General features: G+C 40.5%; 1 protein-coding gene across 3 annotated transcripts in view; it reads left to right on the top strand.

The window, feature by feature from the left end:
• Positions 1-27917, top strand: part of ESR1 (estrogen receptor 1) — a 408797-nt gene that overhangs the window by 119111 nt on the left and 261769 nt on the right. For all 3 annotated transcript variants that reach the window (XM_044243919.1, XM_044243928.1, XM_044243911.1), the window contains exon 3: positions 23451-23641. In XM_044243919.1, coding sequence (XP_044099854.1) covers positions 23451-23641 — 191 coding nt within the window. The remainder of the gene's footprint in view (positions 1-23450; positions 23642-27917) is intronic.

Here is a 27917-nt window from a genome sequence, read left to right as displayed (position 1 = left end):
GGACACACACACACATGCCTAGGCCAGTTAGCCTGCATGATGTAGATTTCTGCTGAGGGTTTAGATAATCAGTGGTGATTGAAGACTTTACCTGCACACCCTTCCCCTCCTCCTCACCCCCTCTCTCCACCGCCCCAGGATTCTCTTTCCTATAGTTCTTCTGAGAGTTGCCACCCACCAGACTCTAGCATTGTTTATACAACTTTAAGCCCCTAAATATCAATACAGTTAATTGATTCCTTTAAAATTTTCAGATTGCATGTTTGGAAAGTGCCCCAGAGTCTCTGATGTCAAGGGCCTAGTTAAAGCTCTCCTTGGGTACTCTTTTTCTATCATGAGGTGTTAAAGGAATTTTTTTTTTAGCAAATAGAATTTGTCCTATTTTGAATGCTTCCTCCCCTTAGGCCTCCCCTCCCCAACATTTTGCATTTTAGAAGACTCCTTTATCAGTAAAGAAAATGGACACGAATGCCCAGGGTACAGTTTGGTGAGGCTTTTCCACATTGTTCAGTCTCATGTCTCATGGCTGTTCGTTTCCCCACAGGACTGCCCAGAGTCCAGCTCAAAGCACATCCTTGAAATCTCAGAACACATAGAAATGCAACTCTTTGGCTCAGAAGCGAACATGGGCACACTCGAGTGCCCACACGACTTGCAGTAGAAGTTCTAGGTCCCGCACGGTGAGGGACTATCACTGTGATGGTGCTGGGCTTTTTGGTTCTTGGTTCTTTGTTTCTGGTGCTCAGCAGTTGTGACTGATGAAACCAAAGTTGCTTTTCTTTTCTTTCCTTTTTTTTAAAAGATTTTATTTTACATAACCTACACCCAACATGGGGCTAGAACTCACAACCTGCAGATTAAGAGTCACGTGCTGTACCCACTGGGCCAGCCAGGTGCACCTCCCACCCCACGTCCCCCAACAAGTTGCTTTTCTATAACGAGTCCAACTCTGTTCTTTTTTTTTTTTTTCTTAGCGTTATGTTAGTCACCATACAATACATCACTAGTTTTTGTTGTAGTGTTCCATGATTCATTGTTTGTGTGAAACACCCAGTGCGCCATGCAATACATGCCCTCCTTAATACTCATCACCGGGCTAGCCCTATTTTGAGAAGTCAACGTTTGACATTGAGAGATGGCTAGCAAAGTTATCAGGTAACTTGGAGAAGTGTTCACAGGTTCCAGTGTTTTAATTCTGAACAGCTTTAGTTCCCAGAAACGCAGTATCAGTCATTTAGGACCTCTTAAAAGACACGGACAAGAATTTTCTTCTCAAATGGCTCTCACATCATTCTCTCTGTTCTCCACACACGGCCAGCTCTCTGTTACTGGTGCAAGAAGTTCCCGACTGGCTTCTCAGCCTTCAAGCTTTCAAACTCACATTTTTCAATTTGCTATCTAAAGTATGTACTTGATCTGATCTTTCCTCTGCTTAAAACCTTTCAGAAGTTTCTCACTAGTCACAGAACACATGCATAGTCCAGAGTGTGGCATTCAAAACCCTTGTAATTTGATTCAGACTAATCTCCTCCTCTCATCCGTGAAGCTCCTCTTCAAACTCATAGTTAAATGGTGCTTCCCCACTTCTTCATGCTCATTTCCATCTCTAATGGGAACCTTTCCTCTTGTCCCATTTCTGTAGACCAGAAGTCAAGGTGGTCAGCTCAAATGTCAACCTCTACCCGCTGGATTTTTCACCTGGTGTTCTCTCAAATGGTCATGGTGCACACATTGCACATTTTCTGGGTGTTTCCAATATGGAAATCGACATAGGATGGTTGCAGATAAATTTCTCCATGAATTTTATTAATTTTATAGGTTAGAGTAATTTAATGGAATTATTTATTAGTGGATATATTCACTTACTCAGCAAATTTTATTCAATGTTGATCGTGTACTGACTTCCATGGTAGCTGTAAAGATTGGACACCTTCGCTGCGATAGATGAATGAGGAAGATGGTAAAATGTAGAGACAGTTAAAAAACAGTGGAATAAGAATTGTCACAAAGAAGAGACTACCAGGAAAACTGTGGAGGCCACTTAACTTGATGGAGGGCCCCCAACTATGAATGCAGAGGTCCAAATGCTTTTATGGGAAGAGGATTTAACCAGGCAAAGAAGGGCAGGGCAGGATGTGAAGTGAAACCGTGTCTCGTTCCCTGATCCTCCCTGCATCTCCCTACCAGTTCTTTCCCAGAATAACTGCTCGATGATTTATAGAGCCAAACTAGTAAATGAACCAAATGAGAGTAAGTTGCTAAGAATCTGGGAAATAACGTTAATACTACCATTTGCTAAAATTTTTTGAGCAGAGTGTGCCGGAGACCTTGCTGAAAGACTTAAGTGGAAAATCTTGTTACCACCTTATCCTAACCATTAGAGGTTAGTACTGATATTACTCTAATCTTCTGGATAAAGAAACTAAGAGTGAGAGAGGGCTGGTGACTTGCCATGATCACATAGCTGGTAATAAGTCAGTACTGGAGCATTCGGGATTCTCAGTCTACAGGCTGGACTCTGGAGCTCAAGTTTTACGCACTATAGTGTGCAGAAAAATTAACTGGAGCTTAATTTACCTGGCAGTTGGTTTGCTAATTCCTTGTAATATTTTTATAGTTAGTTGTGACAATGCTTAAATCTAGATTATGTCCCTGGGCTGCTGCTTTTAGTTTTATGGGAAGTGGCTATTTTTGTGATGCTTGCTAAAAGCACATTTTAACATTCTTTTATTCTGTTAAGTAGGAGGATGGTTTTTTCTTCTAATATCAGAAGGATCCATTGAACAACATCCTACAAAGAATTCCTGATAGCAGCCTAATGCTTTTCTCTGTATGTGAAACCTACCCAGTGGTTTTAAATCTGGACAGAATTACTGTGCTTATTTGGCCCAACCCTCTCTTTATGCAGAAAAAAAAAAATCATGAAATCAGTATTTTAAACCAAGGCAGGGCCATAAGCACAATGTATTCCTACCTCTATATTTCCCAAGCCTATTGATTAAAATCTAGAGAGGGGAAGTGCTTCTCCAAAATATGTCAGCGAGTGCAGGTCGAACAGGACAAGAACCCATGTCGCCTCCAGCCCATGATGTCATCCTTCACATGTGGAGGTAGGACCGGCCCATGTTCACGGAGGACGCGGAGGCCATGCTGTCTGTCCTCATTGTCATAGTGCCAGCATGGGGAGTGGAAGCCCAGGGCGAGTGGAATAAAGGAATGTCTGCTGCTGACGTTGCCGAGCAGTAACGATGGGGGAAGTGAGGGTACCAGGCCCCGCCTGTCTGTCTGGACGGGCCGTCTGTCTAACCTGTAACCCTGGTTTGCCACTTCACTTTTAAGGCTCTAGTGGAAACTTACTTCCTGTACTTACATTTTGATTATTCCCCTTTAGATCTGATAACTATATCTTATTTACTTTGTGACTGAAGATTTCGTTTCTTGTTTTCCTTCCTTCTGTGTTTGGGGCTTTAAGGTTAGGAATTACTAGATTTCTCTGGGAACTTACACTGAATCCTTTCAGATTTCTAAGTCGGTTGGGTGCTATTTTTGTGTCTCAATTACCAATGTGAAAATGGAACTTGATTTATTTTATAATAGATGTTTCACCTTAGTATTGGCAAAATTTAAAAAAAAATAATTCAATCAAAATTTAAAAAAAAATAATTCAATTTTTTTTTTTGTAAATGGTCCCAGGGTTGAAAAACACGCGTCTTCTTTGAAGCTAATTAGTAAACCCAACATCGGTTATATACTGTTTACTATTAAATTTGTAGTTTAATATTGTTCCAGGAAATGAAATGTAAGTTTAATAAGAATGGCAATTGGTGGCACCGTATGTCCTAAGTATAATTCATGTTCCTGATAAACTTGTTACAGAAGGACATGCCTGGCTGATGGGTTACAACCGTACTAACCCGAGAACACTTAACACCATTTATTCTATAGAAATTTATATCGATCAACATAGGATTTATAATTATACTAACCTATAATTTTTTTTTCACTTTTAATTCTTTCAATGTTATGGAGCTATTAATGAATTTTAACAGCTCTTTAGCTGTTCCACTTGCCAGTGAAAATATATAAAAAGGAGGTATTAATCTTGTAATTCGCAGCACTGTAAAGAGAATCATGTAGAAGTTAAATCTGCTTTTATTAACATTTTATGGCATTTATATGTATGCAGGGAAAATAATTCGAAGTGGTGGAAGCTACTGCAGACTTCCTGAGGTGGCCCTTCTTCCTTCTTTCCTGCTTGGTGAGGAATCGTAGAGCAAAAAATGTATTTAAGTCCGGTTGTGAGAGGGCAATCGGTATGCTCTCAGCAAAATGATTTCCACTGAGAAGCTCAAAACAAAACGACTGCGGTGATATTTTGAGAGGCGTTTGCCCTGTGTTCTGTGCCTTGTCGGCCTTGCGGACAAGCGGTGCCGTACACAGAGACGATGAATAGGTCGGTGGCGACTTTCTCTAAGTCAGTACTTGCCCCAACTTTCTAACTGGATCTACACATACGAGAGTGATGGGGATCGGGAGGGGGGGCAGAAAGTGAGAAAGATCAATTAAAGCCACATGTCTGCCTGTGTTTTGCTAGATAGTACTTCACTGTGAATGACCTAAGCTGTGTGAGTCAGAAGGTACATTAGTCTTTTAACCTCCTAGGTAATTTTAGTAAATAGGTGAACATTAATTTAATGTGATATCCTATTGGCCTAAGACATGATGCACCTACAAATGGCCCAATTTTGTCCAAAACATACTTTTGTCTCTGGACAAGAAAAGTGCAGTGAAGCCCATTACAATGAACGCTCCCACTGTCTAGAGCTCAACTCTGTAATTTCACTCCGACCCCCTGCCACCTGCTTCTCTACTTGTGATTTCTTTTTTCTCTGTCAAATAAATAAATAAAATCTCAAAACCCATCATGTTTGGGAACGCCAAATGAATTATAGGATGCCCAGGTAACTTTCAGTTTCAGATAAATAGCAACAAATTTTGAGCATTACTGTGTCCCGGGTAATACTGCACTAAAAAATTCTTTGTTGTTTATCTGAAATTCAATTTAACTGGGCGTCTTGCATTTTTATTGGTTAAATCTGGCAGGACTAGCCATGTTGCTTCACTGTTTACTGTGTTTCATTTTTGAAGCCTAAAGGTTATTTTTTTATGGCTCCCCCTTCTAGCAAGCACACAGATGCCTGCCTGTCTTTCCTATCAGGAAAGGAGGCAGGCCAGTATAGAACTCACACACTCATTTTTGTCCTTGTCATTAATTTTAATGAAGCATGTAGGTTTTGAGTAAGCAAAGAAGGACACATCTGTTCATTCTGTTACCTGGAAAGATAGACAAAAGACAAGGGCAGATATTACAATGTAATATTACAAAATTACAAGAGAAATAGGATGTGGTTAAAAGAGCTACTAGTTAGGTAACTTTCGTCGAGGGAGTAGTCTAGTGAGTGCTATAGAAACAGCACTTGGTTGTCTTGGGGGAAAATTCTCTTGTACTTTTGTAGCATTATTAGATTTGAGAAAATAGTCATTTGGAAAAAGAATTCCCTGAAATGCTTTCTAGATTGTGAAAGATTTAGAAGAAAAAGCAGGACTTCTATCCAGATAACACAGTAAACAGATCTGCATTTCCCCTTCTCCACCTCTGGTTTGCAGCACATTGGGAGTGGTCAAGTTGATAGCAGAGAACTTGAGCTTGGCCATGGTGGCTTGGAAGACCAGGGTTCCACGTGGGGGCTTGTGGGAATGGTATGTGGCATGGGGGATCTCCAGTGCATGGATTCAAGGGGGATTGCAAAAAAAAAAAAAAAAAAATCTAGGCTATGGGTGGTGAAAAGGAGATACGCTAGAGTCAGTGGGATAAGGAAATGCTCCAATAATCTTCTGAGTATAGGTCAGATAACCGTATGTGTGTAATTTTCTGAGGGAAAAGTCTCCGAAGGCTTATGAGTGAGACCACAGGGAACGGAGTGTGAGTGAGAATTTCCAAGGCCTTGGAAATATTTCCTTTTACTCTCTCCCAACCCAGGGACTTTGAAGAACTCCAAGATGGAGCTGGGAGGGAAGGGTTGGAGCAGGGGCTGGGCAGGTTTTTCTCCAGGGTTATCAGCTGCTTGAGAAACGTGTTGCTTTAGCTGGTGGCAGCCGAGGCCACTGACTAACGGCTGAGTGAGTCTGTCCCAGCTGGATGGGAGCCAGGCTTGAGCAGAGAACTGGGAATGGAAAGGCAGCAAATCAAACGTTGGTTTGTTCGCTTTTTTGCTTTTGGCTTCATAGCATGCTTATACCTAGCAGAACTATAGCCGAAGAATCAAGAAGAGTATCTCAGAGCTAAATGTAAAAAGTTAAATATCACTTATAAAGGTAATAGAGATACATGATGTTGATTCTCCTCTGACCAAGGCTGAGTCTTATATGAGGATGGAGTAAGTGGGGGACACACGGGAAATCTGAGTCTTTATTCTCAGAGATTTCAGGTTCCTTCTGAGTCTGCTATCTAGACAAAGCCACCGGAAGATACTGTCTAGAAACCGGAGGACGCGCTGGCCGCTGCCGTCCGGAAGTGAGAGGAAACTACAGATGCAAGTGACGTCCTACCAGGGGCTGTGCTAGGGAGCTCGAGACCTTGACGTTTCCAAGGAGTAACAGCACGTAGCTGTTCCCCCCCAACCCTCCCCACGTCTCAGCTTTTATTCATTCTGTGTCCAAGCTCAGATCGTTAAAAAAAAAAAAATCACCTGAAAATGTCTCTCAAATGATAGACCTCTAATGCATAGCACATTTTGATTCTACAAATGAACCAAGCCTCATGGAAGCAGAATCTGCTTGGTGAGCATGTCTGTTCTAGAGAGTCCGTGACCCCAGAACCCCAGGCCTGCCTTTTTCAGCCGTGTGTGCGGGAGGTCAGCACTTCTAATGTCGCATGCGGGCCACATGGGGGTGAGGCGGCCCGGTAGGCCTTTGCTGACCGGTCTGTAATCCCTTTGTTTGGTCTTCAAGAACCTCCTGACATTCCAGAGGGTACAGGATGACTGCAGGCCTGGTACATCACGTTGCTCAGGTAGCCGATGGTGGTGGCCAGCTGCTTGGTGGAGGTGGGGGTCAGCTCTGGGATCTGCTGGGTGTTCGGGCTACTTCACTCACTGGCTCTAGAAACCTTTGCTGTATGTACTCTGCTGACTTCCTGGGTACCACGTTGGACCACTGAAATCACTGTCTGGTGTTTGGTTTGAACTGATCAGTGCAGTTGGCTGACATGCTCTGACCTCACTGTGATGATGTTGTGAGACCTCCACCAGGCGTCACTGGAGGGCTGACCCAGTTTGCTCATTCATTCATTCGTTCATTGGTTTATTCGACAAATATTCATTGACCATCTACTGTATGTCAGGCACTGTTCTAGACACAGTGAGCAGACCAGTGAACAAATCAGACAAATCAGCAAAGGTTCCGTTCCGCAATGATTTGAAATAGGGAAGAGAATGGTACCATGGGGATATCCCAGTGAAAAGCATTTTAACCTGAGGTCACAGCAGTGAAAAGGCCCTGAGGCAGGGGCATACCTGGTGTGTATTCAACAGAGGGACCAGGATGACTGGAATTGAGAGGTTGGAGGTGAATAGGAGACGAGGCCGGGATTGGAGTAAGTAAGGCCTCCTCCGTAGGCCTTTGTGAAGATTCTGGCTTTTACTCTGAATGAACTGGAGATCCAGTAGAGGGTTTGAAAAGAGGAGTATACCTTCTGAATTTTTATTGTAAAGTTTGCAAACCCTTTTACAGAAATGGAATAATAAAATGACTTCCTGTGTTCTAATATGCATATTTCTCAATTGCATTTCACTTGTAAATATTTCTGTATGCATTTCTAAAGGATGATGACTTTTTTTTAAAAAATCACAACCACACTAATTACTTGTTTAAAATTAATATTCTTTCCTGAAATGTCAAGAATTTGTATTGTTAGGTACTTCAAAGTTGGAGTGGATGGGATTTTCTATAGTTTTCATGTAGCATGTGAATGAGGTGGTCAAGGATTGCATAGTTAAAAAAAAAAGGATTGCATAGTTATTAAAATCTCTTCACTGTCCTACATTTATTGGAGGACTACTGTATATTTATTTCAAAATAGGTTTTAAAGATTCACGTCAGCATCTCCACTCAGGATTTTTACATATTTATTTTTTTCATAAACATTATCTAGTGGCATCAATTCTTCAGTCACAGAAAATGTTGTTATTCCTATTTTCAGAGGGGGAAAAGTGGCACAGAATGAACTTACATGTTGAGTAACTTACTCTAAAGGCCCTTAGAGAGCAGTTTAGAAAATTCTGGCGAATTGGAAGTGACTTATCCAAACTTGAAATTTCTTCTGCTTTATAATCTCTTCTTGTCTGTGAGAAGTTTGGGCAGACAATTGAACACATATATCAGGGCTGATTTACTAACCTCTTAAGGTATTTCTAGTTATTTTAAGGATATCATGAAACTAGTTCCATATAATTCACTTAATTAAATTCAGTTTATTTACTTATCTTATTTTTAAGAGATTTATTTAGTTGAGAGAGAAAAAGAGAGAGACAGCATGTGCATAAGCAGGAGGAGGGGCAGAGGGAGAGGGATGATGCAAGATGCCCACTGAGCAGGGAATCCCACTTGGGTCTTGATCCCAGAAACCCAGGATTATGACCCAAACCAAGGGCAGATGCTTAACTGCTTAACCGACTGAGCCACCCAAGTGCCCCTGAATTTGATTTAAATACATTCAAAAGAGCTTTTGGCTGCCTCCTATATGTTAGATACTGCTCTCAGGGATTCTACACTCCAACAGGTGGACAACCTATGTAACTATTTATTGCAATGCAGTGTGCAGAGGGTTGAGAAGATGTGGGCACACTGTGTGGAGGTAGCAGAGTGGAGAAGCTGAATCTGAATGCTGTTAGGATTTCTCTGGGCTAACAGGGCTGGACAAGGGTGTTCTTGGCGGGAAACAATATGAGCAAAGGCATGACTGGTTGGGAAGTAATTGGCACATAATGGGCTGCTCGAAGGCGGGCAAAGGAACACCAGGAGATGAGTCAGGAGAAAGAGGTTGGGGTGTTCCAGAGGGTTCTAGGTACATCGACTGTAAGCATCTTTGCTGCCAGCATTTTTGCTGCAAACATTTTTAGTGCATAATTGGTTGTAAAGCAGTTTTGCCATAAAAGATAAAAGAAAATGGATCAACAGTGGTTTGTTTGACGGTTTGGTTTTATCAAATGGGTTGACAGCTTGACAACAGTGCTCCCACTTTGTTCAAAGATTTTATTTATTTATTTGAGAGAGAGAGAGAGGAGGGGAGGTGGACAGTCAGAAGGAGAGGGAGAAGCAGACTCCCTGCTGAGCAGGGAGTCCAACATGGGTTTCAATCCCAGGACTGTAGGATCATGACCTGACCCCAAGGCAGACGCTCAACCGACTGAGCCACCCAGGTACCCCAGTGCTCCCATTTTCTTATAATTATATAAATCTTAACCCTCATAATAATCTATATAGTGGCACAGAGTTTTGAACACACATTGCCCATAGAATTTTGAATATCTTATCAATGAACATGTGACATATGTCAAGAATAAAGAGCAGTGTAGACTTTCACAATGCAATAACAGAGCTCCTTTACAAATACGCATCCTTGTATGGGGAAACTGATGCCTCTTTTAAGGAAGGAGGAAATTTTAGCAAAAAAAAAAAAAAAGGAAAAAGTACAATGAGGAGACAAATCAACAAGCAAAAAAGAGAAAAGGAAAACCTCTTTAATCAGCTTTGAAGACAAGTGCCTAGGTGCGATCCACAAAATAAAATCTGTTATTTGCACAAGGTTGACATAAATCTCCACTCTACATTTCGAGTGCAATCAAATATTTTGAATTTGTAATAAAGTCTTTTTAATTTTGTTACTCGTTTTTCATGTTTCATTATGTCCTTTTTAATGAATGTCACTCTTCTGACTTTTGTGACTTTATGTTTTATAACAAAATCGCCTCATGGGTGATTAGTTATGCGGTGAAAATACTTGTAACAAAGATGCGTGGGGGGGATTGGGACACAGGAGGGTTCTAGAAAGCACTGCATATGTTGTTAACCTTAGTCAAAGAGATAATAGTAGCACATCAGAACTCCAGAACTTCCTGAAACTTATGAAATCCCAAAAAGGCATATCACACACAGCAACCCAGTCATCTTTGGCCATGAGACCCATATGGCATGTGGCTCGATACAGGTCCCATGTGTTCCGTGTGTCTCTGAATGACACCATCTACAGCTGTGGTCACGGCTACATCACAAAGAGATCTACTGTGTCTTCTTAGAAATCCACACAAAAAAAATGGACTGTTCTTTGAGCTTGCTTCCTGTTGGGTAGATTGGAAAGTCAAAGAAGAGTAACCCTGAATATTCAGTTTTAACCTCCACACCTAAGAGAGCTATTGGTCTCTACTCAGAAGAGTTACAATTCTGGTCACTGATTATATTTAAGGATTTGATGAAGTCATTCTGTGCAAAAGAACCTCTATTCCTTTTAAACCATATCCTAGTTGTCTCTTATTCCAGAATCATTCATTTGCTTTGGAGCTCTTTCCAGCCATGTGCACTAGCCTGGGCAGAGAGACACAGTAGATGAATTCTGCTTACTTTGTCTTTGATATCTCAGCTGTATTTTCTTCTGTTCAGGTTCCTGCTTCCATTATTGCTGGTAGAGTTCAGTGAACTAAGAAAATGTCCAAAACAAAGAGGTACTTCCCCCCTTTTCTTTGTCTCTCCATTTCTTGTTTTCCTTTCCTCTAGTTTTTTCCCCTCCTGTTTCTCATGCCTCTTTTAGAGAAGCGATTTATTTTTTATTTTTTATTTTTTTTTTGCGGGCAGGTCATGTTAGCCGTTATAAACACAATGGCCCTTGCCGACAGCTCTCTGTGATGGAATGGGTGTTTGTCATTTTGAATTGGTCATGGTCACGGGAGGGAGTGCTGAGCAGACTGAAAGGCAGTATTGCCACCTTTCACCAGCTCATCTGTACATATTTTATTACTCTTGGGAAAGAGTTTTAGAAAATGGGCTATGCGTTCATGAGATCCATTGAAGAAATTCTAGCTGGCTGGAGATGTGTCATTGGTCAGAGGCATGGAATAGAATCATGATCCTACAATCATGGAGCTGGACAGGAATTTAGAGAACATGGTTGGGGTTTTTTCTCTCACAGAGAAGCAGCTGAGACCAGAGAGGTTTGGTGACTTGATTCAGCACAGGTAGCTGTTAACAACAGCCTTTTGTCTAGAACCCAGGGGTTCTTACCCAGAACTTTCTAGAACTTTCTAGAACAGTCTGGAACTTTCCAACCTCAGTACTCTGCCTCTTGTTAAAAAAAAAAAAAAACCAAAATTCAACTCAGTCAGTTTGAAGATTTAGTTGGCTTTATGAAACAATTCATGAATCAGTGAATATCTCTTCTAGCAAGGGCAGGACCACTCTGAAGAGTTGTACAGAATGGAAGGTTTTTACAGGAAGGGGGGTGGGGCAAGAGAGTTAGACAGAAAAGAAAAGGAAAGATTATTCCAGGCAAGCTCTTCTCTTAGGGGGAATGGCAGGGGTCTTATTATGCCAATGACCTCATCTTCCTTTGCGGGATGGATCCAGCCCTGGCTTGCTGACCTGAGGCTTTAACCCACGTGATACCATTTTGGGCCTCTGGTTTTCTTTTAAATAGTCCCTTGTTTAAAAGAAGTCCTGAAGTTTATTGTGTTTGTTGCAGTATGATCTTTAATGGCATACAGGTTCCCAAATAATCTTTGTAGGTAAAAATTTCCATTTGCTGTTCTAGATATGTTTGTGTGGACTTTTTATGTGGTGACATGTTGTTCCTATCTCTTGGAGGGTCATAAAATGAATGATTTATGAATCACATTAAAAAACCAACCAGAGACCAGTGTTAGAGCACGGCTGTATTTCCCAGAGGCTTACTTACGTCTGTCTTCCTCCTGGAGTTGTCCGCTTTCCGAGGGCAGAGGTGATCCTTCTGTTCCTTCTGTCCCCCTCTCTTACTGCTCCTCCCCTCTCCCCTCCTCCTTTTGCAGCTGTCCTCTGCCCCCCTGTACTCCCTGGGTGAGGGGCAGTAGGTAGATGCTTAAGCGATGCTGTTCAATGAATGAATTAATTTCTTAGTATTTCTGCATATGGGTAGGTTTTATCCTCCTGATATATGTCATACTTTGTGTGGAAATTAGGCTGGAAATCAGACTTGTTTTAAGAAGGTGTGGTGTCACACCACAGCGCCTCTCTTGTCTTATCTCTTTTATGTCATCCCTCTGCCTTGTTTCTTGCATCCCACTTTGGGCTTCTTGCCCTCACGGTTCATTAGCACTTGCAACAGGTTGGTGTGACTAGAGAAAGGAGAGGTGAGGAAACTCAAATCAGGTCATTTGGTTACACATTAGGAGCCGAGAACAGATAAAAAGATATTGACTAAGTGGGGTTTTTAGGGAGCTTTCCGCCAGGCTATCCTTGTTTCCCATTAGTGTGGAAAATCAACACTCACTTGTATTTTGGGGTGAAGATATTTCTCTTAAGTGAGTGGGAAAACCTCTTGACATTTTATAGAAAGCCTTCCATTTTGAATGGTGAATGCTAATGTTCTTTGTGCAGAGTTTCAGAACCCTTATGTATGGACATTAACAACACAACACTTTCCAGTTGTTTATGAGTTAAAATTTAGATATTTTATGTAATCATATCTTAAGGAAATATTCAAACTTTCATCTAGTTCTTCTCCTATATTGTTGTCAGCTCCCTTAAATTCTGTTTCCAAGGACCTCAACAGAGTTCTCAACCTTTACACTAGACATTGGATTAGCATTTTCCCTTAAAAAACTAGTATTGGCTGGGTAATAAATAGCCGTGGGCAATTTCAGCTGGGATTATTATTTATGAGATTAGGGATGATATCTGAGGTAAGGGTTTTTGTTCCCAGAGCATGCAAAATACTCTTCTTTGGCTCTTGATGCCTTTGGGTGGATTTCCCAAGGATTCCATTCTCTGTTGGGAGTTGGAGCTCTGGGATCAGACTGCCTGATTCCTTGACCCCACTGTTGCTTGATTGTATGACTTTTGTGAGCTCCTTATCCCTCTGTACCTCAGGTACCTAACTTCTAAAACAAGTGCAGTTATAATAGTAGTGCTTGGTGTAGTTTAAGTGTTCAGTGGATCAATGACTTGTAAGGTGCTCAACAATAGGGCCCGCTATGACCATCCTTTCGTGTTCTGTGACACTTTACTTGCTTATTCTCCCAGATCCCCTTATCTTGTTAGGTCAGGGGTCAGGCTGATCTTCCAGAAATGTAGGGTGTGGTTTGAACTTCGGGCAGAACTTTGAACCAGCAGCTGAAGCTCTCTCCCTAGGTCATTTGGTGGAGCTGACTTTCAATGGTATGTACCACCAGTCATTTTTTTGGAAGGAGTTCTCTTTTCCATCTCTCAGGGAAGAATGTTCTCTGCCTCTTTTTATTAACCAGAAGACACACAATCAATACAAACAAGAACTACACTCATTAAATGGTTAGTATGAGGCAAGAGATAGATGAAGTTTTCAGATGAGCATTGTAAAGGGGCTGGAGTCTTTGGAGTGACTTTCTCATCCAGAAAATAATTCTTAGCTTGCTTAAAATATTAAAATTGCTTAAAGACCTTGCCCACAAAATACATGTGACATTGGTTAATGGGTTACTAAAACCTGGCCCAGGACTCAGTTAACTTGGGCTTTTCTCAAAATGAGATTCAGGATTTATCCTTGCTAGACTCTACCATTTTGGATCAACTTTACTTTTTTTTTTTTTTTTTTTTAAAGAATGTCTGTTTACTGCCATGGAAAATGAGATTATATTAAAATTCAAAGACAAACCTTTATAGAGAGTGGAAAAACCCACAGGTAAGTTCTAGTCCTAGACACCAGTCACCACTAACTTAGGCCCATTCATCTTTATATTTACAGCAGAGAGAAATATACAGGAAGCCACAATCAGATCGATATATTTGTTGCTACATAGACAGGCATCAATAATTGGCTTCTCATTATCTTGATACATCATTCTGTTACTGCAACAAATTGAACCAATGCCTCTTGCAAAGCTGTTCTTAATTCTTTGTTGATGGATTTATTCACTATTTATGAGATACATTCTTTGTGTAAAGTACCATACCAGGTGTTTTGGTGATAAAAAAAAAATATTTAAAATACAGTTTGCCTACCTTTGAAAACCTATAGCCTAGCTAAGAAGGCAAGACACACAGTATGGGACATATAATTTTATTCATTCCATAATTGACTGTCTGTGCTTTGTTGGAAATTGGAAAACAAAGGTGACTGTAATAGGATCTCTTTCCTGGAGATTCACAGTGACTACCAATGATGATGATGACCATTCCAGAGAGTTCTATAGGTGATATTCGAGGAGCACATGTTGGTTCTATTGAGAGATTCAGCGGTGGCTATCTGACTCGGCATTTTTCCCTCAGGAGATTTTGCCTTTTGGCCAAGATAGGAAGCTGTGTGGGCAAAGGTCTAGAGAGGGACTGCCTTGATCCTGGAAGGGCAATGCATAAGATTAAGTCTGCATTTCTCCTGTAGGCTGGGAGTTCTCAGTCTGAAGTCTTTTGGGGAGACCATTCACGGGCTTCAGAGGCCAAAGAATACCCTAAGATTATAAGCGAAATCTGCATTTCTGTAAATAAGGGTATTTTCCTGTGGTCTGCCATCCAAAGAAGATTAAGAAGACTTACCACATGTTGAGGAGACATGAAGGATTTCCAATAGGAGTCCATTTTGCAGGGGAGAGCTATCACTCCTGCTGTGGTGTGGAGGACGAGTTTGTGATATGGGAGTGTCCAGGTGTAGAGTTGGGACGGCTTTCACCATGTCCATAACTCATTCAGTTGGCAAATACTTTCTAATCACTTTACTGTGTGTCTGGCTGCTGAGCATGAGCTGGTTGACCATGCTAAGTAAAGGGGCCACAGTCCCTGCCGTGGTGGGGGTTATGGTGCGTGGGGTAATAATAATGAAACAGAGCACAACAAAATGCTGATTCATAGCACCAACGTGTATTTAAGCACTGGTTTATTCAACCGTTGTTTCTAGAGTAGGCTCTCTTCAAGGCGCTGGGGAATGAAACTTACATTTTATAAGTTGGGAAGTTATATAATAAATTAAAGTTTGGTTTGAAGTCGGGTAGTGATGAGTTAAGAGGGTGTAAGAGGGTGGAAGTCCTAGAAAGACTACTTTAGCAAGGTCAGAAATGATACTTGAGAAGGTAGGGAACTGCATGGAGTTGGGAGCAAGTCAGGGAAAAGGGCTTGGAGACATGGAGGGGCTTGGCGTTTGTGGGGCAGTTGGGAGTCAGCGTTTGCAACTCAGTGATCAGGGAGGGAGTGTGAGGAGTCAGTCCCTGTTGGAGTGACGGGTAGGACATGGATCATGCTGGGTTTTCTTGAATTATATTCTTGATGTGGTAGGAAGCTGCCTAGGGTTTTATATAGGGGAGTGTGACTCTGACTCTGTGTGTTTGTTTAATATACCACCAAGGAATTAATGCAATTCCAACACCATCTACCTGGATTGCATTAGACCCTGTAGGTTAAGGGCTCAGTCTTACAAGACTGCCCCTACTTCAGATACCAATCACAAGCCCAGGTTTTCACTTGTGCTTCTAACTATAAACCAGACATAAATCAGAGGTTCCCATGAATCCCTTGTTGGGTTCAATTGAGAGTTGTTCCCAGAACTCAGAGAAATATTTTATTTACTAGATCACCAGGTTTTTTTTTTTTTGTTTTGTTTTGTTTTTGTTTTTGATAAAGCAATACAAATTAGGAATAGCCAGGTGGGAGATGCTTAGGGGAAGGCATGGGGAAAGGGTCTGAAGCTTCGATGTCTTCTCCAGGTACACCATTTCTCTAGCAACTCCCCATATTTCACCAACCTGGAAGCTCTCTGAACCCTTTCCTTTTGGGTTTTTATGGAGGCTTTATTACGTAAATGGGATTGATTAAATTGCTGGCCAGTGGTGACTGATTCAGCCTCCAGTCCCTCTCCCCTGGAGGCAGGAGGTGGGGTGGCAGGAGACTGAGAGTTCTAACTCACCATTTTGGATGGTTTCCCTGGCAACCAGCCTTCATTCTTGGGTGGAATCCAAAAGTCATCTCATTAAAGTATAAGATACACCTTTGTTGCTCTCCTATCAGTTGGGAAATTCCAAGGGTTTCAGAAGCTCTGTGCAAGAAATGGGAGTCCCACATCGGGCTCCTTGCTCGGCGGGGAGCCTGCTTCTCCCTCTGTCTCTGCCTGCCATTCGTCTGCCTGTGCTCACTCTCTCTCCCTCTCTCTCTGACAAATAAATAAAATCTTAAAAAAAAAAAAAAAGAAATGGGACAAAGACCAAATATATATATTCTTATTAGAAATCATAGTATCACAGGGGGGGAAAAGATGGCTGCTTCACTGGGGAGAGTCCAGGATGTGTGTAATCTAGCTCTTGTAGGTGTCAAAGCTCCCTGGAGAAAATGAAGCTCAGGCTGTGACTATAGGGTAAATAGGAGTTACTCTGGGGCCAGGCAGAGGGAAGAGCCTGCTTGAATGCCTTGGTTGGATCCTAGGGTCTAGGGCCAAAATGGAATGCAGGAATAGAAGTGGGTTTTTTGGGAAAGATACTGAGTTTGGTTTTGTGCACATTAATGACCCAAATTGTGGGTCATTCAAGAGGAGCTGCAAAATGGGTAGTTTGAATCCACATCTGAAGTCCAGGAGAGGGATGTAGATTGGTAGTTGAGTGTGGTCATACACGGGGCCAAGATTCCCACAAAGAAAATGTCCACTAAGAATGACAGATGGCTGACGGCAGAGCTCTGAGGAACAGTGACATTTAGGAGCCTGGTAGAGGAAGAAAATACTGCAATGGAAACAGGTGTAGAGTAGCGTCAGACAGATGATAATCCATTATCTAACTGGTTGTCAAGAGAAGTGGTGGTGACTTGTGCTGTAGGAATTCAAAGTTGAACCAGTGTGAGTTGGAACACTTAGGATAAACCTTATGGAAGATGGGGAACTACAGCTTAGTTTTCTGTGATAGGTGAGATGTGATGGCTGATGGGAAGTGGAGATAGCAGAGATGGTGGTATGAGTAATTTCTCAGAGATGGAGTTGATAAAATTTTCCTCAGGGAGCTATAGAGAGAACAATACTAGTTGGAGCAGGGAATTCAAGAATTTGAGCTTAATTCTATATGTTGAAGATTTTAAAATTTCACTTTCCTGATTTATCAGAATTAAATTAAAGAATTAAAGCCACAAGTTTGAGAGTTTGTTTATGTGTGTTTTCTAGAAAAGACAGTTTCAGAGTCTTCTCTGTATTATTAAACAGGTCCCCGAGGCCCCCCAAAGGGTAATGACCCTCATATATACGTAATGAGAAGTTATTGAAAGGTGAAAGTTGTATTTTATGACCGTTCTTTTGACAGTGGCAGGCAGGCTGAGTGAGGACTTGTGCGAGGCAGGAGGACTAATTTTAGTAATTCAATTGTAGGGTTATTTATGCCTTAGGCAAGAATAACGAAAACAAGGAATGCAAAGGAAGATAGGCATAGTGTTTTGAAGAAATAACTGATATAATTTGGTGATGGATTAGATGGAAGAAGTTCATTTAGCACGTGTTCGTCAAGGACCTAAACGTGTGTCAGTTAAAACTGGGAGCAAATGAGACATGATCCGTGCCTTCCTGGAACTCACTGTTTAATAGGGGGAACATATATTTGTCAATAATCACTCAAGAATAGGACTGGAAATTGTGGTAAGCATCATCAAGAAAAAATATAAGGCCTTCTGGGTGCATATAACTTTGGGGATTTGATTGGGGATTAGAGCCTTATGAGGTTATCCCACTGGTACTTAATTACACCCCATCTCTAGGGTGTGGACATCTGTTGGTTTTTTTCACTTAGCTTTGCAAAAATGTTTCTTCTAGAAACCAAAAGCTTTAAAAAATTTTAAAAAAATTCTTGACTCATCAGGTGATGAGTCACCTTTGGATTGGCTGGTACCATGATTTATGGTTGGAAAACAAACAGTATTTCATTATGTTGAGCTTTAAACTCTTCCTTTGATCAATGAAAATCTTGATAAATGCACTTTGTTACGCTCTGTTGTGATTTGGTCTAAGAGAGTCCACTCTCTGGACCCAATATGAATGCCCTCAGACTTCTCTCTTCATCATATTGAATATATATTATCAGTAGGCACCCACTGGGAAATATTTAGTAGTCCATGGGTATAATGAAAAGGGAACTAAATCTAGTCCGTTGAGTTTCCAGTTTCCATAGCTGCAGTGGTGTTGTCTCTCATTTTCTGATCTCACGTTTCTGCCTTTCTTTTCTCTGCCATCATCACTCTGTTCTGAAGCACTTGTGCATCTCCGAACTGTGATGTGTTCAGTCACTGACAACACATCCCTCCATTTTGCCCTTAAGCTTCCATCTTACATCTTTTTAGAGAATCTTTAGACATACCCGGAATGCTGAAGAACATTTAACTTGGTAAACTCGTCAACTTCTTATCTGCGTCCTGTGAGAATGTGCCCAAGATGAGGAACTGTTGAGGTTTCATGACAATTCAGTGAGAAAGGGGTAAGAATTTTATAAAGACAGACATCTTTTAGCAAATTGGCTAAAGAATTCAATTTTTCAGCTATAATAATGAGATAAGGGAGGCAGAACTTGAATACATTTAGCTCATGAAAATGAGAGTAATTAATTTTGGTTCTATAAAAATAAGGAGAAACCAAAGGGCCTCTGAGGCTGACTGAGGGGAAGAAAGATTGCCCTAAACATGGTATAAAGCATTTCCTACCAAAGAAGCATGAAGCCAAGAGTGCCATGTCTTTGACAGATGCAGCTGGGCAAGGCCAGGGAGAGGGAGGCGGGAAGAGATGAGTCTGAGACCTCTAATGAGGCTCTTCCCTGGGGGCTCATCTAACCGCAGGTCAGTGCCTGGCCTACCCTTGCGGCTTGGTCTGAGTCCAGGCACAGACACCGCCCACTCTGTTCCTTTCCACTACAATGATGAGCCAAGTTAGTCTGCATACTGGGGACACAGATCTCTGTCTGGAGGCAGTTGTACCAAATTACTTTGGCTTAATGGATATTCCAGAAAACCTGAACCTATTCCAAGGTGCCACAGTGCTTTGCAGACCACGAGAAGATCTCGCTTGCCTTTTAGGTTGATCTGGATTATATTTTTCATGACATCCCCGTTTAGAGCATTCATAGAGCAGGGTTGGGCCAAAACAATAACCGACAGTGTTACATATATGATTTTCCAAGTTGGATAAAAAAGTTCCTGTATGGGGAGGAAATATGGCCTGAGTAGCTTTCTCTCTTCTTTTTGGAGGCCTTCGGGTTTTATGCTCTCTGTCTTCAGTGGATTTTCCATATTCCATATTCCAGGGACATCTCAAAAATAAAGTGTACATGGAAGACATTTTGCAGATAGCATATATCTCTGCTAGATCTGGGGAAAATGAGCTTTTGCAATTAAAACTTTTATCAGTACTTTTAAAAACAATATTTGCATATTCCACTTATATTGTAAAAGTGATCACTTTATTGATTCAGTCATTGGTTAATTCAGTTAATATCAATATTTATCGAGTCTCTATTTTGGATGAGGCACTATACTATAAACAGTTGGGGTTCCAAAGATGAATAAGACATGAACAACTTAGCAGCAATGGAGACACACAAATGTACAACTGAAGGTTGGTAAGAGAGGTGACCTTAAGATGCAGTGATTAGGGGGCACCTGGGTGGCTCAGTGGGTTAAGCCGCTGCCTTCGGCTCGGGTCATGATCTCAGGATCTGGGATCGAGTCCCGCATCAGGCTCTCTGCTCAGCAGGGAGCCTGCTTCCCTCTCTCTCTCTGCCTGCCTCTCCATCTACCTGTGATTTCTCTCTGTCAAAATAAATAAATAAAATCTTTAAAAAAAAAAAAAGATGCAGTGATTAGGGGCACCTGGGTGGCCCACTGGGTTAAAATCTCTGCCTTTGGTTCAGGTCATGGTCCCAGGGTCCTGGGATCGGGCCTCACATCGGGGTTTCTGCTCTGCAGGGAGCCTGCTTTCCCCTCTCTCTCTGCCTGCCTCTCTGCCTACTTGTGATCTCTGTCTGTCAAATAAATTAATAAAATCTTTAAAAAAAAAGATGCAGTGATTACCTCAAACACATTTGGATGGCTGCTATTAAAAAAGCAAAATAAAACAAAACAGAAAGAAAACATCTGTTGGGTGGGATACAGAGAAATTGGAATCCTGGTGCATTGTTGGTAGGAATGCAAAATAGTGCGGTCAACATGGGAGAAAAAATATGGCGGTTCTACACAAAATTAAAAATAGAACTACTATATGATCCAACAGTCCCACTTCTGGGTATATATCCAGATGAGTTGAAATCAGGCTTTTGCAGAGAGATTGGAACATCTGTGTTAATAGCAACATTATTCAAAATATGGAAGCCGCCCAAATGTCCATTGTCTTTTGGTGGATGAATAGATAAAATATGGTATAAATGTACGATGGAATATTGTTCAGCCTCAAAAAGAAAGGAAATTCTGACACTACAACATGGCTGAACCTTGAGGACATTATGCTAAGTGAAATAAACTGCTTACAAAAAGATAACTAGTATATGATTCTACATATATGAATTATCTAGAGTAGTCAAATGCATAGAGATTGAAAGTAGATGGTGATTGCCAGTTCCTGGGGGGAGCAGTAAATGGGGAATTGCTGAATGTGTGTGAAGTTTCAGTTTTGTGAGATGGAAAAGCTCTGGAGATTGGTTACCACTGATGTGAATAACCTAATGTTATTGAACTCTACACTAAAAAATTGTTAAGATGATAAATTTTTATGTTACATTTATCCTACCAGTTTAAAGGTTTGCAGTATTTTATTATGCAGTGATGGATGGAAGTTGCCTGATACTTTGGAACTTTTGTCCATGCATCTATTATTCATTCCTGCCTTCCTTCGTTCAGCAAATGTGTATGGAATGTCTGCTGTGGGTTGGGCCCTGAGCTGGGTATGGAGGTTGCAGTACTTTAGATTTATAAGGCCTCGAAACTGTCAGTGTCCAGTTTGCTAACCACACTGCCCCCGAAAGGCACTGAGCCTCTATAGTTAAATATTCACAGCTGCTTCCTACTGATTTGAATCATGCATAAGATGTCAGTAAACGAGCAGGTTGATTGGGGAGAGGGGAGTTCAACAGCATTGTGATTAAATGGAAGGGAATAGACAGAAGACTATGAACTGGAACTGAAAATGGCAAGCCAGTGCTCTCTAAAGATATTAAAAAATAAAGAACTTGCATTTGAGGCTGCCAGACTAAGAGCTGTGTCATTCAGAATGGAAAAAATTGGCCTAGTCATATGTGCTCAACGCAAGGAGCTGGTATTTTTTGAGTATTATGGCAAGTATTGTTTGAGAACCAATGCCACAAAATTGTGGACAATATCAGTGAGTGATCAGGGCAGGAAAGGATCATAAAATTTGAGCTAAAAGGAAAGACAGGGCATGTGAAAGGGAGGGCCAGTGAGAAAGTCAATGTGGTCTGGTTATTTGGGTGTGGAATAGAGGCAGGAAGCATGAGTTTCTTTAATCAGAGGCCCCGGAAGCTCTGTCTTCAATTCATTTTATCTCATCTTAGGTTGCTTTTTTTTAAAAAAAATTATTTTTTTATTATTTTTTTGAGATTTTATTTATTTGTTTGAGAAAGAGATTATGAGCAGGGGGAGGGGCATGGGGACAAGCAGACTCCATGCTGAGTTGGGAGCCTGGCAGTGTGGCTGGATCCCAGGATCCTGAGATCAGGACCTGAGTCAAAATCAGGGGCTGAGCTACCCAGGTGTCCCAGCTCCCCACCCCCACCCTTTGGTAATCTTACAGAAACCTTCACTCCATCTATCCTTCCAATATCTTTCAACTTTTCTTTTTTTCCTATACATTCTGAAACATTCAATGAGTTCATTTAAATACATTATTGAGTGCCAGCTATATACCAGGCACTGTGGTGGGCTCTGACCATACACCTCAATTCTCCTCCACTGCTTTTATTTGGTCGCACATGCCTAGTAAATCCTGGATTGATCCTTTCTCTCTGTCTTCTTCAGGGTGTCTTTGTTGAGGCTGTTCCTTCTACCTGTGTCTTTAATCCCAACTGCTATACTTCCCTTGGCTTTGTTCTGTTCTGCCCTTATCTCCATCCCCAATTCTTCCCTCTCTATTGCTCATTCCCTTCAGTCTAGATAAGGCTTCTGCTTCCGTTCTGAAAATATATATATATTTAATCTTTATATTCTTTAGCGAGCACCCCACCCCATCTCTTCTCTACCCATTCTCATCCAAGTTCTCAAAAGAACGGTCTTCACTCATTTTCATTTTTCCTCCTACTCCGTTTTCTGTTCCACCCACTGACTTTTGACTTGTGCTTGGATACCTCTACTGAAGCTCCTTGCTAAGGGTCCTCTTTGTCAAATCCTACTACATTTTATCAGTCCTTGCTTTATTGGATTTCTCTGCTCCACTTGGCACTGTCGTTCACTCTTCCTTCTGAAAGCTTTCTACTTCCTTAAAACTTTTTACTTCTCCATTTCCTTGGTTCTCCCAGAACTTACTATTAATTCTTAGGTTTCTTTCTGGGATATGCTTCCTCTATGAACATTTTAAAGGTTGGAGTAATCGTCTGTGTTTCTCTGCTCTTCTTAGTCTACATGCACTTAAAGAGGAGTATTGAGTATTAGATGGCATCCTTAAGTTACAGTCAAGTTATAGAAACTGATTTCCAGGGCTACATGGTAACGATGACATAAACATCTGAATTGTTATATTTCTATACATGTTCCATGTCGTTCATCAGTTCATTTGAGTTTCAAATGCCCCAGCTGCTTTATGCTTCTATCTATTTCCTAAAGATCCTTAGTGTGTCTAGAATTAGAATAAGCATTGGTCTCTTATCATTCTGCATTAATTGTGAATTCCTGGGGAAAAAAAGAATAAATCTATTAAAAATCAGTTAATTTTATTTTGTCATTTTCTAGATAATATATTCTAGTGTAGGCAGTCCATTTCTTAAGCAAGTTTGCGATAAACAATTTCCCTTCAAGGTTAATATAATAGGCAAACACCTTTTGCTGTAACAGCTGGCAAGAGGTAATGAAAGATTAGCTTACATTATGATTCATTATTTCAAAATGTCAGAATAAAGTGGATCTGCTGCATCCCCCAAGCCTCTTATTCTTTAGAAGAGCGTGCATGTTTTGCTTTTCTATGTTAATAGATTCACTGTTTTTATTTTCTCCTATTTCTTTTTTTCTAGGCCAAATTCAGACAGTCGACGCCAGGGTGGCAGAGAGAGACTGGCCAGCACCAGTGACAAAGGAAGCATGGCCATGGAGTCTGCCAAGGAAACCCGCTACTGTGCAGTGTGCAATGACTATGCCTCGGGCTACCATTATGGAGTCTGGTCCTGTGAAGGCTGCAAGGCCTTCTTCAAGAGAAGTATTCAAGGTAATAGTGTGTTAAAAACAACTTATTCCACCTTTAATTCTGAGGGAAGCAACTGAAGAAGGAAGGCATGTAGGAGCAGCTATTTGTAGAAGAAAACACTAATACTTGGTAGGTCCGCTCGTATCTTTGGTAGAAACAGGGAGAAAAAAAACTTTTCGGGAGAAAGAGTTGACAGAGCCCAGGACAGTTGTGGCTGAGTAATTATGCTTTCTTCACTGGCAAGATCCAAGCAGTCTTGAGCACCTCTATGGGAAGAGGACTTCTATAGCTGAGTCTCGAGAGGTCTGTGCCCTGATTAGGGATGGCAGGCACCTAGGCTTATATGATACAGTGGAAGACAGTGTAGTTGCCTAAACATGATTACCTCTCCACCTTGGCTGTTTCCAGATATGCATTCTGTTCTGCTCTTTGCTCTAGAGCACCAATTCTTTCCATCAGTTCTAACTCGACTGGTTCTTCTCTTGCACTTCGTCCCTCTCTTTGTTGTCTCCTGGGTGATATGACTTGTTGCTAAAATGAAAAGACTCAATGGCTGGTGACCTGTAAGAGGGGACATGTTATCAGCATAAGCAGTTAGTAAGTATTGACTTGTAACATTTCATTCACCTGTGTGCCTTGATCCTCTTTGGTGTGTGGCTTACCAAGTGCAGCTTCTCCCTTCACCTGCCAGCTACAATTTATTTCTACTCCAAGAATGTCTATATTGTTGCATTTTAGGGGATGCCCTGGGGAAACATCAATCATTTATACTACCTACACTATCTATACTAAAGATCCTTTGACAGGAGTGGCAGTCTGACAGGAGTTTAGGTTGGGTGAACTTTGTCTTGGTCCATTTTTTAAATTTATTTAGCTTGGTCCATTTTAAAAACAGTCTTTTGGAAAGTAATTGCTTTCAAAATCTTTTAGAAGTCTTCTGTAAGATTTGCACTTTTTTGTTGGATTTTTAAATAAAATTAATTATATTCTCTGATAGTAAATTTTTGTTTCTATACATATATATGTACACACACAAAGAAATAGAAATATAAATAAATACACCCATGGATATGTATATATAGACATATCTGTGTGTTAAAGCAACATAGATATTTGATTTTACCAGATGATACTATCTCAATTTAGAAAGATGATATTTCTATTTGGTTTTGGTTAGCATAAGCCCTGAAAAGTTTTTCAACAACTCTCTTCACTTGTGATATTTCTTTTGTTTACTTTTATGTATTCTAAAATAGCATTATTTTCACCGGCCATTTTCTCTGGTATTAACAAATCATCTTACAGAGGTAGATTTAGTGAACAGATTCAACTACAAGCTCTCACAAGTCACTTATCTGAGATTGAGCTCTCTCATCTGTAAAGATGATTGAGAGCAGTGTTCAGCAACAATTTTTTTTTTTTTTTTTAAAAAGGCCAGACAGTAATTGTTTTAGGCCTTATAGTCTTTGTTGCAACTACTCAGCCCTGAGATTGTGGCCTATAAGGAGCAATAGACAATACATAAGTAGGTGGGTGTGTACCAATAAAACTGTATATACAAAAACAGACTAGAACTGACCAGAAATGGCCTGCAAGCCATAATTTGCTGACCCTTGATTTAATGTATATAAAGGGAATAGATTGTTTCTAAATCTAAAGTTTTGACAACTCATGTTATTAAAAACTTACTCTGTACCCGTGTAAGATGTTAAAAGAGAAAATATGTGTAAAATATAACCTATAATCTCATGAAATTTGGAATTTATTTGGGAAATTTACCGGGGAGGCAAAGGTACTTCTTCTTACGATACAATTAGAGAGTAAGTCAGTATAGATAAAGTGCTATTATATGAGGAAAATAATAGATGGGTATAAGAAAATGAATATTTTTAGTTATGAAAATCAAATTACCAAGATTCAAGATAGAAAGGACCTTTCTTCAAGGAATAATAGCAATATGCTCACAAATTATTTTCATCTTATTTGTTCAGCTTTGAAGAGTGTTCTGTATAACTTCATATCAGACTGAGTATTATCTCTGAACATTAAGGCGTTAGAGAAAAAAAACACAGAAAAGAAGAAAAATGTCTTTAAAATAGTGAAGGAAATGTGAGCTAAAAAAATATTTTATGGGTATGGCATTATCTCAAGTTCAAATATTTAGAAACTTTCTATTTGCTTTTTGACGATTAAAATATATATCTTATCTCTTTCTTGTATATACAGACCAAATAGTAGGATTTCATTGCACTGTAAATTATATTATCTAAAATTTTACTGTATATAAGTTGTATAAACTACAGTTTCCTCCTGGCTTCAGAAACTTCTTATCATGGTATGAAGTCACCTATATAAACTCTGTTAAATGAGGTGAATATTGAGTCCACAGTTTTGGAAAAAGCATAGAAATGAGGCAGAGATATTAACTTTTAGAGATGGGGAGAGACCTTAAAAATAATTCAGTTTCTTAGTTCACTCATTTATTCATTGATTGCCTCTACTAGGCAAACCACTGTGAAAGACCAGGGACTCAGCCTTAATAGGTAGTGGGAGAGTTGTACAAATCAACTGGCAACTAAATGACAGTGTGACAAGTGCCAAGATAAGGGTGAGTGGAGGGTGTTATATAGGAGTCCAGACCTCACTCAGTCTTGGTGGGGCTTGAGTCAGGCTCCAAGAAGGTTCCCTGATTCAAAATTAAGTCTGGAGGATGAGCTGAGTGAGCAGAATGAAAGAAGTCGGGATGAAGGTTCATAGGAATGAGCATATGAGCAAAGACCTGGAGATGAAAGGGACGTTGGGGAGTTCTGTGAATAGAAATTAACGAAATTAATTGACATTAGATCAGACAAAGACATTCTTGGCCATGTATTTATTCTTAGATTTTGTAAAAATAATGTAGTTTATTTCCTTTTTACTTGAATGGCATTTCTGTGTATTTGGTTTGTTTGTGCATATAAAAAGGAAATATCAGAGCAAGTTTAGTGGTTTCTTGTCCCATTTTCTCATGATAGTCTTGATAACATGCATCTAAAAAGTTTTACTGAACTTCTTTGGCTCTTTAAAAGTCACACTGACCCTCAAACCTATTTAAGGACAGTGAAGGGTCTGACATGCGGGTAGAAACTTCTGAAGATGCTGCAGCTGTCCCTGTTTTTCTTGTTATTTAAGAGGAGAGCTAGAAATAAGTATCCATCAGATTACTCTAGTGCTCTAAGTGTTTTAGTTGAAGAGGTAAAGTGTTTGATTTGAAAGCATACAAATTTTCATCCACTACTTAGTGTATAAACTTGATTACTCAAGAAATTGAGTAATGGCCTTCAGTTGAACATATTCTTTTTTTTTTTTTTAAAGCAAAGTCAAGGATGCTATTTAAGGGAGGGGTAAAATGGTATAGTACATGAACTTGTTAATCATTGCAGATGGAGAAGCAGTGTTTGTTTTGGTTTTTTTTTTAATTTAATTTAATTTAATTTTTTTTCAGTGTCCCAAAATTCATTATTTATGCACCACAACCAGTGCTCTATGCAATACGTGTCTTCCTTAAGCAGCATTTTTTAAGATGTGTTGCAGAGACTTTGGATGAGTTATATAAACAGGTTTGTTTCAATAAACAGCTTAGCAGCCAGGTGCCACATTTGAGTATAAGTCCAAGGAAAAAAAGACCCCACTGAGCTCTCTGCTTCTCTGACATTATTATTTCAAATGGTCATGAGTGGAGCCCAAACCTATCTGTATACCACTAGCTATGCTGCCATTTCATATTATCTCTCTCAGGTGCACAAAGAAGATAACTAACATTAGATCAAACAGACATGGCCCAGACGGGTGTTGACTTAAAGCTTAGTTAAGACCAGAAGGCCATTGGGATGGTATCATGGTAGAGTCTGGTTATGGTTCAAAGCAGTGAGGCATTAGGTCCAGGTAACTGGATAGGATAACTGACAAGCTTTGTCCATGAGTCCTTGGAAAGCATCAGGGGTGGGGTGGTTGGGGGTGAGACATTCAGCACCCTGGATAGCTCCTGCAACAGCACCTCAGAGTAAACACAGCCTTACTTTCTGAAGAACCTTGGCCCATTTACTTGGCTCCTTCCACTTTGTAGAGCTGTATTAAGAGAGAACTTAGACCTTTTGTGCTTAGGAACTCACCCTTGTTTTTCCAAGAGGGCTTAGCTTTTACATTTAGTTTCACATTTTTAATCACCTTCTGGCTTGACACATGTACCCATGCCTGGAAAAGGCCAGCAGATGGGGGAAAGGTGATGGCAGCTCGCTCATTGTCTATTTCATCTCTG

The sequence above is a fragment of the Neovison vison genome, chromosome 1 (assembly GCF_020171115.1).
Source record: "Neovison vison isolate M4711 chromosome 1, ASM_NN_V1, whole genome shotgun sequence".
Taxonomy (NCBI): Eukaryota; Metazoa; Chordata; class Mammalia; order Carnivora; family Mustelidae; genus Neogale; species Neogale vison.
This window is presented reverse-complemented; position numbering and strand designations above follow the sequence as displayed.